Source organism: Agelaius tricolor, unplaced genomic scaffold, assembly GCF_023055355.1.
Source record: "Agelaius tricolor isolate 1412-34295 unplaced genomic scaffold, bAgeTri1.0.p SCAF_10, whole genome shotgun sequence".
In the NCBI taxonomy this organism is placed as follows: Eukaryota; Metazoa; Chordata; class Aves; order Passeriformes; family Icteridae; genus Agelaius; species Agelaius tricolor.
Window position 1 is genome coordinate 22,388,040 of NW_027269270.1, and position 13,752 is coordinate 22,401,791.

The 13,752-nt window shown below is 38.3% G+C and overlaps 1 protein-coding gene across 1 annotated transcript in view; it reads right to left on the bottom strand.

The window, feature by feature from the left end:
* Positions 1–2,418: 2,418 nt before the first annotated feature.
* Positions 2,419–13,752, bottom strand: part of GYPC (glycophorin C (Gerbich blood group)) — a 33,404-nt gene continuing 22,070 nt past the window's right edge. Inside the window, exons 2-3 of the mRNA XM_071435221.1 lie at positions 10,566–10,616; positions 2,419–8,314 (exon numbers count right to left, since the gene is read on the bottom strand). Of these exons, the coding sequence (XP_071291322.1) occupies positions 8,118–8,314; positions 10,566–10,616 (248 nt within the window). The 3' untranslated portion in view covers positions 2,419–8,117. The remainder of the gene's footprint in view (positions 8,315–10,565; positions 10,617–13,752) is intronic.

Here is a 13,752-nt window from a genome sequence, read left to right on the forward strand (position 1 = left end):
ATGTGACTTATACCTGTGAGTAAGGCTAGGAGTGAGCTGACTTGGTGGGTCTGATAAGGTTTGAAGTAATCTGATCCTGAACTATTTGCTCTTATCCTTGTGCCTGTAATCCATTTTTCATTGCAGTCAGTGAAGCTGCAGAGATGAGAGATCTGGTTAAAGTTAAGCACAGCTGCCAGATGTTTCTTTGCAGGGAAGAAGGTGAGAGAGGTATTGAATGAAAAGAAAAAGAGAAATAATTCTGTGGGGGCTTTTGGCAAGTGCTCAGCATCTTGCTGTTCAGGGGAATGCACTTGCTCCTGATTCTGTGCTCTGCCTTCCATTTTTCATTTTGCTTTCTTGCATCCTGGTGTCAGAAGCATCACTCATGTCATGCATGAAGAAAGACTGAGAGAGTCCTGAGCTCCCTTCACGGAACAAGGGTCTTTATCTCTTTACCAGAAAACTGAGAGATGTAATAATCTCTGATTCTTCAACTTTTGTTCTGCTAGGTAAGTTGTGCTGCTGAACAGAAGGGAATAGAGGTATTTCTGCTCTATGGAAGAAATTCTGAGCACAAGGCTCCATTTATGCAGAACATTACAGAAATATGAGAAAAGGTATGGAGAGCCCTGAGGGTCTTACATGCATCTGTGAAACAAAAAACCGATGAATGGAGAAGAAGGCAAAAAATTGACAGTAAAGAATGGCAGAAAGTGTAATTTAATTGAAATACAATATAAAATCTTATTTATGTTAAATATGAATAACAGGGGGCTTTATTAAAATGCTATTGATCACTCCATTAGGTGGTAGAATGAATAAAGGTGATTGTTTCCAGTAACTAAGAATGTGATGCTGAGTTGCATTTCATCAACATACTCATATGTCACATGGAGAAATCCTTCAAAGTGAATTTGGTAGCAATCCCTCAGGGAGATTAAATACTTTCTTTACAAGGTACTGGTAACTGAGTGACCATTCAGGTGTTCCTGGTCATTAAGCAAACATCAGAAATTAAGAAACATCTCTGTGTATAGTTCTAGCAAGATTAGTTGCTAAGGTGTGAAACCTTTCTTTTGAAGCTGAAATAGAAATGTTAATCAAAATATTTGCTGAGAAACAGATTTATTACTTCAAGGTCTTTCTTGGCGTAGTCAAAATATTTTGTGCTGAAGCTTTAGGTTGATAGAATAGGTATGAAGCAAATCATATGCATGTGTAAGGTCATGCTATATGATGGTACTTCATTCTGAAAGCTCTTATTTTCATGTACTGCCCTTTATTTGCTAATCTTTTCTTTATTCACCTCTTTGTTTCTGCTGTAAACTTGTCAACTACTGGCCATCCATAAAGGATTCATTTGGTGTGAACACACTTTGACAATTCCTTGGCAGTTTAGCCTGTGGCCAGTCTCCATGGAATTGCCATGCAGGGTCACTGGTAACTGTAAAAGACACCATAGATTTGGGCTGCCAAGTTGGAAGCACCTCCAGTAACACTGGATCCTGTTGTCTGATGTGGTACCAGGGTCCAGTTTCCACAGTGTGCTGGCTAATAATGAAGGATCTGGTTTATAGTCTTCAGGAGCATTTCTTCTCTGCTTATCTTTGCTTCAGCATTAGAACATTGCTGATGAACCATTTGGCTGGTGCTGGCCTCCAGTCTACACATCAAATACCATGGCTCATTAAAGACCCATTGGAACAGTTTCTCCACGGATATCAAAATGGAGGTGATCCACTGTCCTTCTGGACCCTCCAGGTTTGACCACTTTGAGGTACCATCTTGACCCAGTAACAAATTACCTGAAGAGTTTTTCTCACTGACAGGAGTGATCTTTGAAAAAGGGCTTGGCAGTGGCAAGATTGTTAATGGTTGGACTTGATGATCCAGCAGGGTTTCTTCAGCTTTAACAATTCTATGATTCTATTACAATACTTGTTACACCAGGCATATCCTCTCAATACTCTTTAACTGGGGATGTATAAAGATAGAAGATAATTTGAATGGAAAGCATGAAGAACAAAGCAGAAGTATTCACATTTGGTACCAGCTGGGTGGAAGGCAGGTCAGCCAACAGCAAACAGCCATTAGATGTTTATAATCTGTCCAGAATTTTTAAGAATACCATGCTTTAGATCACAGAGCAGTGCACAGGTCCACACCGACATCCACAGGGTAATGTTTCTTCAGAGAGAACAATTGTTTGACTTCTCATTTGAAGGTTGACTCCTTCTTAGATCTATCAAAAGCTTCTCTGGCTTTTAAGGCAAACACCAGCAGTATATCTTTTACAGTTTGTATGCTCTATTAAGGAAAATTCTAGCTGACTATTCCTTTTTGATCTCCATTCACATGAAAGTAACATAATTGGCAATTCTAAAAGTTTATGATGTTTTGAAAAGGAAGACAAATACGACAAGAGCCTTTTAAATGCTGAAAATTAGAACTTTAATTATAAAGTTATTAATTTCTTCATTTTCTTTCCATTCAAAATATAGTAGATTTACACCATCAGTGTATTAATAGCTTTGGTAAATACAAACATTATAGTCAGCTTTAACATAAAATCAGCAGTAAGCTTTGGATGCTCTTTTTTCCCGTTCTTTTCATAGCAATGCTGCAATCCAAACAGACTTTAGTACAACATATCAGATATTTTCCATCATACATACAGTTTGAAACAACAGAAAAGGCGTAAAGAAGTTATGCTGAAAGATCAGCACTTATAAAGATTGCATTTTGATTTAATGTGTTTCTTTCTGACCTGTGTGGAAATACAATTTTTTTGCACGGAGGATAAATATGATCAATAAAATGCTTGTCCCACTGAATGCAGTGGGATTCTGTCCCAACCACACAGGGAATGCGCACATAAAATAGATTCCCTATTTAAATTCACTTACAATACTACTGTCTTTAATTAGAGAAGGCTCTCTATTACAACAAATATCTAACTTCTTTGTAATATGGTTGGAATTTTTGCTCACCATCTATGTTTTATTTTGGTATTGTTGTCTTCCTTTATTTACCCAAATTTCCAGACATTAGATGTGGGTCCATTGCTTGTTCAAGTATTTAGTATTCTGTCCTGAGCTGCTGCTGTGAGGCTTCTGCACTTTCTAAACATACAAAGCTTTCTTATGTGAAGAATGAGAGATTTTAGAAAATGCAATAAACATCTTTTAATACATTTAATGGGAGTGTCCTGTTAGTGTGTATGTACCATCATTTTTTGATTGGACTTGCACACACAAGTATCCAAACATCTCATTTAATTCAAAGAAAACATCTCATAAAATTCAAAGAAATTTGTTGTCAGCAGTTACAGTGAGCAAATACACTGATTTATCCAAACAGCAATATCTATTTTGTTTGAAGAAAAACTTCTCTCCATCCCTATTGGCATCAGATTACCTTCTCTTGCTCTGCACCTTTTTACTGATTTTCTCAGCATCTTGTCTCAGTGTTTCCTCTGTTCTGTAAGGAATTTGTGCAGGCTTTAACTAGTGCAGTCCTTTTCTGGTTATCCTGGGACTATAAATGTTTCAGCACTTTGTCTACATTCCTTGTTGAAAGAAAATAGTCCTTTTTATTTCCATGTACTGGTGTTTCCCTGTGATCCCTAGATTTCATTTAAGAGAAAACTTGATGTTCTGAGAAATCCCATAGTCCTATTTTTAATAGTATCCTAAAGTGATTTGGTCTTGGTATTCTAAAAAGAAAAAAAATTACACATCTTGTTTTCTTGACAAGTGGCTGACTAAATTCTCCTCAGGTATTAATGTGCAGTGGCATATTGGAACTGGGGAAAACCTGGAACAATAGAGGCCAAGCCCCAGAAAAATGCACACCAGGTCCCTGGTCTGGTTGGCCAGACACACAATTGGGACTGACTTCTTTTGGACAGAATTACTCTGCTGAACTGTAATGATGCTTCAGAGGCTGAGATGGGCAAACAGTCATTTTTGTGCAGGGAGGAACTGTCAGTTATGCTCATAAAGTTATTGAAGAAATTGAGCTCGAGATGTTAAGACGGAATGTCAGAATACTGAATCTGTGAAAACTTTTTTCAAAGACTGACAAAAAGAAATGGTTTAAAGGAGATTAATTTCCCTTTGCAAGGGATTATTTTTATCAGTGAAAGAATTTGAAAGCTTCATGAACCCGCTCTTAAAGCTCACTAATGTCACCAGAAATACTATGTTTAATGTTTGTAATTTCCATATATCTTAAAAAAAATATCAAGTGTTCCTACAGGATTATATTTATTTTCTGCCTGCCAACTTCAGCAAATATTGGTCATTTTGGTGCACTGCTTTCCCATACATCATTGAAAAAATGACTTATACTTGTAAATGTGGACCTGTGACTTCCTATGCAAAGTGGGATTCAACAAGTTTTCACAGGGCATTAAGGCATGAGGACAAAATCTAGTGGCTTGAGGGATCATCATAATGATGCCTTGTTTAGGGAGAAACATTGGAGATGTTATAGCAGATTTATAGCACTATATTTCACAACTATAGAACTTACAATGCTATTTTCAGACCTGTTGTCTGTAAAAATGTGGCATATGTGATCACTCTGTAAATGTGTCTTGGGTCAGATTAGTCACATTTGCTCAAATTTGATGTTGGATTGGCAATCCAAACCTAAAACCTTTCTGAAAATTTTTATTTGCTAGCACAGAGGAGCAGAGCAACTTCATAGATAAAAACAGGTAAATAACTCCATAAGTAAAGACTAATCCTTTGCCATAGAGAAGGCAGTAGGGATCCAGATGGGAGCTGAGGGAGTGCAAGCAAGAACAGCAGCCACAGCTGAGAAAATGAGGCACCAAAGAGCTGCAGGACAACAGGCCACAGCATTAGAGGGACCCCACATGTGGGGGAAGAAAAATCTGTTTCATTAATTATTCTATTCAGGAAGCGAACTGTAAAAATCATTTAACCATCAGTGATGAAAAGCTATGGCTGCCAACTGAGATGTGTCAGAGCTGTACACAACGTTTGTTTTAGCACAGCATGCTGCTTGCAGAGGGATGTTTTGCTAATTAGTTGTTAAAGTTATAGGGAGTTTGTAATGCACTCTTTTCACAACTAAATTGAATGACTCAAGACAGTAGAGTTATTGTATGAGTAAAGAACAGCAGGATGAGGCCATGAGAATGTGCCAGTCACCTGATATCATGAGATTTCTTCATTATAAAACCAAGTTTTTCCTGAAGAAAACAAAGAAACAGAAAATCTCCACAAACCATTTCTTCTCTCTGTTGAGTGCGCTTGAGTAATTTCTAAATACACAGGGCCCTGAAACCCAGAAGGACACAGTGAAGAAATAAAGTCACTGAAACCACAGCTCATGACAGAAATGCTGCTGCCCAACTATTCTTGTTGGGCTTGTTACCAACAGGGAAGCTGTTCCTGAATGCTTGGACTGTTTGTCAGCCTAGATAAATAGGGAAAATGGGATAAAGATTGTTAACTAAGCTACAAAGAAGAGATATAGTCAGAGAGCAGAAATTGCATTCAGTTGAGATTTAAGGGAAGCTATGACACAAAGTCTGAAGTTGACTGACCTGGTAAGAATTGCCTGAGCTCCTCTGAGCTCATGCTATAACAACAGAAAATCTGGCCTCTACAATTCCAGTGTGACATTTTGTCTAAATCATAATTTAAAAGCTCACACCCACACCAAATGAAACACAAAGTCAGGTTCCCGTGTGTAACAGGTACGACACAGGTGTCTAATTAAAATCTGCAAGCTCAACTTGCAAAAGCCAGAATTTCATGACTGAGGAGAGGCAGGAATTTATTCCCTATGTCCATCACACTTTTCTGTAAAGTCAATTTTCTTTAACAGTTATGATAATGTTACATGTTCTGAATGAATGAAAGAGGACAAAAGGCTGGTCATCCTCTATAGGTCCTGCTAGGGCTGGAGGAAAATTCTTTGGTGCTCCCATACTTTTTGTGGGAGATGCAGCAGAGCTCAAGTCACTCCAGTTATCTTTTTCCCGAAGGAAATATTTGCATTTTTATTGAACTGGAGGATCAAGGGTCTTCAGTTTTATAAACTCAGTCTTACAGTTAAGATCAGTGATTTTTTTTTCTAACACTTGTCCTAGAGAAATAAAATAGTTCCTATTTCAGAAGTAAAATGATTTAAAAATTATTAATATGTTAAAATGATTAAAATATTAATGGGTCTAAGAAGGAGACAGGTGCATAATATCAAAAATTTCAGATCTGTGTTTTGTGCATTTTCTACTGCACTAGCCATGGAATAAAATGTGGTTCTGCAATGGTATGTTACAGAAAGTATCTTAAGCATTTAATAAATTTGGCACGAGTTTCACATTCTTTGGTTAAAATGCTAACACATGTGGATTTAAGATTCAAAATTAAAGGTACTGGGATTCTAAAAACAATTCAGAGTCCATCTTCTTCAAGTACTGACCAAGAACTCAGACTGTGATTGAAAGACAAAAATATCTTGTTTCTTCAGCTGGGTCCTCAGAGTCTTACCTTGCTCAGATCTCTTACAGCATTTTTGAGGCCAATGTCAGTAATGAACACCAGAGTCCAGGAGCTTCCCAAGCTTTGGTGCCAAGAAGCGAGCACAAGTGATCAGCAACAGTGTCTTGAAAGGACAGCTGTAGATGACTTTATATATATGTACACACATATATAGATCAAAGCATAGGAAAAAATTTATCAACTTGAGCAAAGCTCATCAGTATCTTGTTTGTTATCTTGCATTTCTCCACCTCTATTTTCAGTAGTCCAGGGCACCATGACAGCTGTGGATGAGCAGGTGCAGAGAACAATTATCCTATTTCTGGAGGTAATTGTGGGCTTCAATTAGGAAGCCAACTTACTGGGGTAAAGAAACTCATCACTGTTGATTCTCAGGTGAGGAATAAGATCTTTTCATGTGACCCACCAAGAATATTCTATTTATTTATTTATTTATTTATAATAAAGCATTGATGTCAGTGTAATTCTCTGGTCTAGCACACTGCAAAGGATACACAGAAGCCATACAGAGTGAGAAATAAAGCCAGTGGGATGCAGATGAACAAGCTTCTTTATAGTGACAGTCATAAAGTTGCATTTGTGAAAGATGTACTCATATCTGCACCAGAACTGAATTCCTCTCCCTGCAAAAATCTACAATCCTGCTGGTGGGCACTCAGAGAATTTTCTAATGCAAAATAAATAAATAAATATTCAGGCAAAAATATCTTACATGAAAAAAATATAGCTGAGCTCCATTGTTTCAAAAGGCCTGCTCAAACCAGGATGCTTTATCTTTTAATATCTATCTATTTATGCATGTGTGCAGAAAACCTACAGACTAATTGGAATCATATTTGTATATCTACTGACTATTGTATACTATATTGTAAATTCCAACATTTCGCAGTTCTCAAGCTGCCATGCAGAGAAAGTCAGTAATAAATCCTTCACTCTTACCTTTTCCATGTTTTCCAAGAGTTTTATTTCTTTGAAGTGTCTTTGATTTTTATGTATGTATAAAATTCAAATATTAAAAAAAGAAATCCCAGTGTAAATCCCTCCCATAAACCAACATAAACTCCCCTGTGCCAATAAAAATGCACATTTAAGGGGATGGGCGGGGATATCTGGGCTATAGATTTATTTTTTTTCAAGCTAGATCATCTTTATCTAGTTTAATGTTTGTTCTGTTACCATTTAAAATTCAATTTCAGGTAGTTCTTCATCATATCAGAATAGGATGCATCATTAACTCTAAGAGGATGTTTTCATTTGGCATCTGCTATTTTCACCAAATGTCAAGGCTTGACATTTGCTATCTTTATCTGGTTTTGGTGTATCACTCATACTGAGATTTTGTTTCTTCTTATCTGATATTGATTTCAACTGTGACCAGCTGTGTTGCTAATAAAATCAACAGGCAAGTATCTGGCATTTAGTTCTTCACTGCTAGAGGAAAAGAAACAACCCAGTGGCAAAAAAAAAGTAGAGAGATACTTTTCAATTAGGATGCTCGCCTGTATCCTCGTATTATCCACCTCTTAGTACTTCTGTTGATGTTACATTTCTGATTGATTCCCTCGGGGAAGTCTCCATGGAAATCCTTGCCTCTCAGATGAAATATTCCTTCTTGCTCTCATCCACTGCTTCCTGGAGAGCGGGGTCGTTTTTCAGAGCGGCGTCGGCGCTCTCGGCGAACTCGGTTCCCTTGGCCTCGTTGGTGTGGTAGGTGCCCTTGTGCCTGTACATGTAGCGCACCATCACCACCAGCAGGCAAATGAGGACGAATACCACGGCAGCAATCACACCTAGGGGAAAGAAACCACTTAAATCTATCACCAGTGGTAAACTATGAGAAGTGTTGCACAGCAAGACATCATGACCTGAGTCGCTGGGTAGGGAAAAGCCCATGTGTCATAAGGGTTTGTATGCTGCAGTGGCCAGAGTCAGAACGTGCTGCAAAAACAAGATGGGATGTAGATACTGTAGGAATACTGGAAAAATTCTCACTAGCTTTCTTTTAAATCAATGGCTTGATTTGATTGAACATATTGGAGCTAAAAGTTCATTTCAGAATGAGGAGAAATAAAAGAACATAAAGGAAAACCAATAGGTTTCTTTCATCCTTCTGGTAAGTAACATAAACCCGGGGTGGGGGGTGCTGCAGACAACCCAACACTGCCTTCTCAAGTGTTCTCAATTTCAGGAAATGTTCAGGGCACTGAGCATTTCATAGGGGACATTCAACAAATAGCAGGAGCTGTGTGACTGGAACTGCTCTGTATTTGCAAGCTGCCATTTCATTCTGTGCTCTAATTAAGAAAGTTTGATTGTAATGGATGTGAAAGTGACACCTGGCAGAAGGAAGAGGTTCTGGGTAGATCTTTCTTGTCTCCTGAACTAATTTCCAGCTATGTGTTGACTGGACAAAAATTTCAATAGATGACCTCAATGTGCATAGGACTAAATGGTGAATGGAAACACTCCTAGTGAAAAAAAGTAAATTCAGGATCCTTTTCCATTGTGAAAGGTAGAAGTCCATAAAAGAGACAAGTTCATGACAAGTCCATTCTTAAAAGACCTACAAACTCTATCCCTTTCCTCCCAGATCAAATTATTGACTTAAAAATTCTGACAAAATTAAGTATTTTGAAGTTTATTCAACTTGTGTGACTTTTAATTTTTTTAACATGATTTTTTGCATGGATCCAGGATGTGCTTATAAATGTTTTTACTGTGATTCTGTATGAGTACATGATACTGAGCTGATTCTATATTCATATGAATCCAGGAATAAGCCAAATATTAAAGAAATACACAATAAAAAGAACTTGAACAGAACATTCCTCTGCTGTCAGTGTGTGGGGGGTCATTTTTTCTAGAAGTGAATTTTATGTTTTCTCATAAGAATTCCTTCCTGGAAATGCATACTACTTTGCAGAGACAAGGAGGGGAAGGTGGAGAGTACCTCTTTTCTGCTTCTTATATTCAAGATAAGTGGCAAGAGTGGGTATCTTTAGGTTTTAAAAAAGCTTTAGGTTTTCAAAGCTTTAGGTTTATCAGCATCAGTAAAGTGAGTGTGGATACCCTACTGGCATAAAACCATAGGAACAGACAGAATATTAGCAGGCTAAATAAAGATTATAACTCTGTCTTTAAAGATATAGTATATATAATGCCTTAACATTATCCCCCAGATTTCATGGTGCTTGGTTCTGCAAGGTAAAGTTACTGCTAGCAGAAATGAAATCGCTTATACAAAGAACTTCAAGTTGAAAATAATATCATGGTTGCACCATAGGCTTCATCAATTTTTAGGACCTCAGTGGTATCCCTTGACACAAGAGGCTCTAACAGGCTTTAGATGTAGCACAATATTAATAAGCCTAGGGGACTAAGTACAAATCAATTTACCTGCTACTTGTTCATAGAAAGCTGAAATTAAAGTTACAGGAGATGGGACCTGAGGGAAATATAGCAGAACCTCACCAATTTGCACTAATGATTGGTATAGCCCCTTGTGAATGACTGAAATTAGTGTGTTAGCATGGAAATGAACAAACACAATAAAAATAAAAAGACAGGTTCACTCCGTGAACGTAACTTTGCTCATTTATTCTGACAACTGTATTTAGTTTAAATGCATGAGAGAGCTTTAATGGAACACCAGGAAATAGAGTGGTGAATTCTGCAACAATAAAGGGTCAGCTGGTATAAGCTAACATCCCTCATATCAAAGGTGCTGCACCAGTTCTGTGCTAAAGGACAAGCTTGATCCAGTGAATACGGAGGGAAATCAGAGACTGACTTTTCTGCTGGACTGCTTGGTATTTTGTCCTAAAATGGGGAATGGATGGGGGTGATGCTGCTCAGTATATGGTTTGTGCTCATTATCTCATCTTGTTATCTTGCCAATAGCCCCTCTGGGAGCAGATTTCCCACTGGCCTAATTAACTCTAATTGTGCCGCTCCTGTTGTCTTGTCAGGGAAGTAGGGGTTTTGCAGAATGCAAGAAATCAACAAACCTGCTGTTTTAATTCTTATGGTGCTGCTACTCACCTCCAATAACAGCCACATCTGCTCCAGCTGTGGGGCTCTCCACTTCTCCATCTATAAATAGAATAGAACATAAAAAAATTAATAATAAAAAAGAAATTGGAGGAGCAGTGACTGTACTGGCAGTTTTGTATTATTTTAACCTGTGAAACGTGGAACTTAATATCTCTTGTTAGCAAAAGACATTTATGAAAATTCACATTAGAGTTAGTCTTACTGTAACAGTTTTCTGCCATCACAGTACTGGAAAAGAAATAGCTAGCACATTATGCAAACTATCATGGCCCCCAGGGAAACACCTACTGTGTATTATGAGCACTTACCTGTAACATCCTCCAGTGAATGCTTAAATTAAGAGCATTTAGGTACTGTGATTATTCTCAGAAAGGTAGTTTTGGGAAAAAAAGGGTTGATGTCTATTTATTTTCCCATTTATGGCTCTTCAGAGCATGGTCTGGATCTTGATTTGGTGCAAATTAATCTATGTGTATTGACTTCAATTAGTATTTATTTATCTGCAATGTCCTGTTTTTAATGTTTGCATTTGTTTTCTTTTCAGCTCACATTTGAAATCACGGCAAGCCTCTCATGTGTGTGGTATAAAACATAGCCCCAACACAGAGTAAGTCTGAATTCAGTGCTGATAAATCAAATAACATAATTGCATTATAACTTATTAGAAATTTTATTTGAAAATTCCCTTTGGTAAATGCAGTACATAGAAACTTTCTCTGGAAAAGGTGAAAATGTAACTCCAAATCCTTCTCTAAAGTGACACTATAGTTGATACCTGGGTTGCTTTTTGCTGTATCTGTATATATGATTCAAGGACAAAACACTATCAGCAGAACTCTCCTTGCTCATTCCAGTCTCTAACATCAGTTTGCAACAAACTGAGAAGAGCTGAGATTCAAAGCATCCACCTCTTCTCAAACATGGGAGGTGCTTTTTTTTTTTAGAAAGTAAGAGCGCTTTTCTCTCCCCCAGAGATCCTTCCCACATTTTCTTCCATCTATATACTGATGGAAAGATTGAGCACATCTTCTGTAATTTAAAAACTCTTATTATGTCTATGTCTATTCAAAATCCACGTGCTCAGAAAAGATTAATTGCCTCAAGGTCAAAATGCTCTGTATTTCTTCACACACCAAATACATGCTGCATGCCAAAAAAGCAGGCTCCTCTGCAGCAATCAAACACTTGAAGGTGTGAATTCCAAAGTGCTTCCCAAGCCACACAGCTTGCTGCCAAACATTAATTCCAGATCAAATTATTATCCCCTTAATTAAAAAAAGGTTTATGAGTAACTCTCTGCTCATACCTGGCATTCTTAGGTGCCTCTCAGATTCAGATAACAAGCAGGTGCCTTATCTCTAGGACTTACCATCACAGTGCTTTTTGATAATGGATTACAGTACCATCACTTTGCAGAAAAGTCTTCATTTCCATCTTTCTAAGTTTGCAACAGAATGCAGGACTCATCTTGAGCTATGGTACAGCTGGCACTAATCTGCTAATCTGGCAGTGCTGTGACCTCCAGCTGACACCCTGATGTGGCTTCTCTCACCACAGCTCCCACTTTACTGCAAGAACCAGAGCCTGACTACTCCTTTGTGTGTGTCTCCTTTTGGCCAGAGAACAGGCTTGCTGTCCTCCCAGACTGACTTTTGCTGCATCACTTGGAGTGCCAGAACATTGCAGCTACCACCAATGACCAGACAGTCAAGGTCTGCTCCCCAGACCAGTTCTGGAGCAATGCTGATGTAGAGCACAGAGACACCCTTGATCCCTGTTTCACTGTCTCTGAAATTTCACTTTGCCCAAAAATAGCTATGTGATTCATGGCAGTATTACAGTATTGCTAGGCAGGTGTGAAAGTACTGGCGTTGTTTGAGGTTCAAGCAGTGTCGTCCTTCCTGAAATATGGCTGAGGAGCACGCAAGGCATGTGTGATGGAATGGGACCATCTTCCCTGAGCAGGAGTTAAACAGTGGCTGCTGTCCAGAAGGGAAGCCGTGCTTGCCCAGGAACCTCAGCATGGCCTCTCTACACTCAGTCTGTGTGAGAAATACAGTGCATTACTGCACTACTGAGGACTGTCTTCACTTTCTGAGGCGAAAAAGACATCCAGCTTCCTGAAGGAACCTTTAGCTCAGCAATGGCTTTGCCTTCTTGTACCTTCTTTGTTCTGCTCTTCTTCACATGTAGAGTCCTCAGAGGTCTGTGTTTCAATAGCTGCTGTTGCACCTGTTTTGACTGTTTCCCTTTGTTTCAAGGACATCTTTTGTGTTACGTGTTGCTATATTGTCATGGCAAAACTTCCTCTCCCTCTTATATTGGCCCTTGTCCAGCTACAATCTGGTTCTGAAAGTGCTTGAACATTTTTGTTATTTACTGCCACTGGTTACCATGACACACAGAAATCAAAAGAGTGTGGGGAAACATGTTTTTCATAAAATTTCTGGCCATCAGAATGAGTTGACCAAATCAAGAATAGAACACACAAATCAAATTGTCTGTTGCTGGAAAGTATGTTTCTAAAAGCCAGAATGATAAGAAAGAAATGCTTTTGTGTCATGACCTGACATTCATCAAATTCCAGTTTTGCTCATAAACTTACAGATAAGAAATTTTTGCAATAGAATGACAATTGCTACCTGTCTCATTCCCATCAATCACATCCTGCTGAGAAGGCAGCAGCCTCTGAAACTCCCAGAAATATCCCTGACTTAAATACTGCAGGCAGATCTCTGCTTTGTTCTTCACAGGTGGCACACCAGTGCAACTGACTTGTCTGTTAACATAGCCAGTGGTGACTTATTCCTGCTAATTTGTCGGTAAATTTGTTAAACTACCTCCTTCAGGTGCAATTTCCAATAAAACTTGATTTTTATGAATTTTAGTAGCTCCCCCCATCCCCTTTGTTTTAATCTATCCCCTTCCATTTTGGCTAAGGAACACTTGCTTGAAGTGGGCAGGTCCAGCAGTGAAAACCTTTGCTTGAGGTTCAGCACTCTCCTATTCTCATGATGCACTTTTCTGACAGTTATAATGATTTCTTTTGTTCTATAAATTGCAAATCTGAACCACTAAAAGCCATAAATCACTTCCTGCCCCAAAATTCTGACACTAGCTTTAAAGCAATTATTTTTTTAACACTTACACTTGCTTTATATCTGAGCTTCATTCA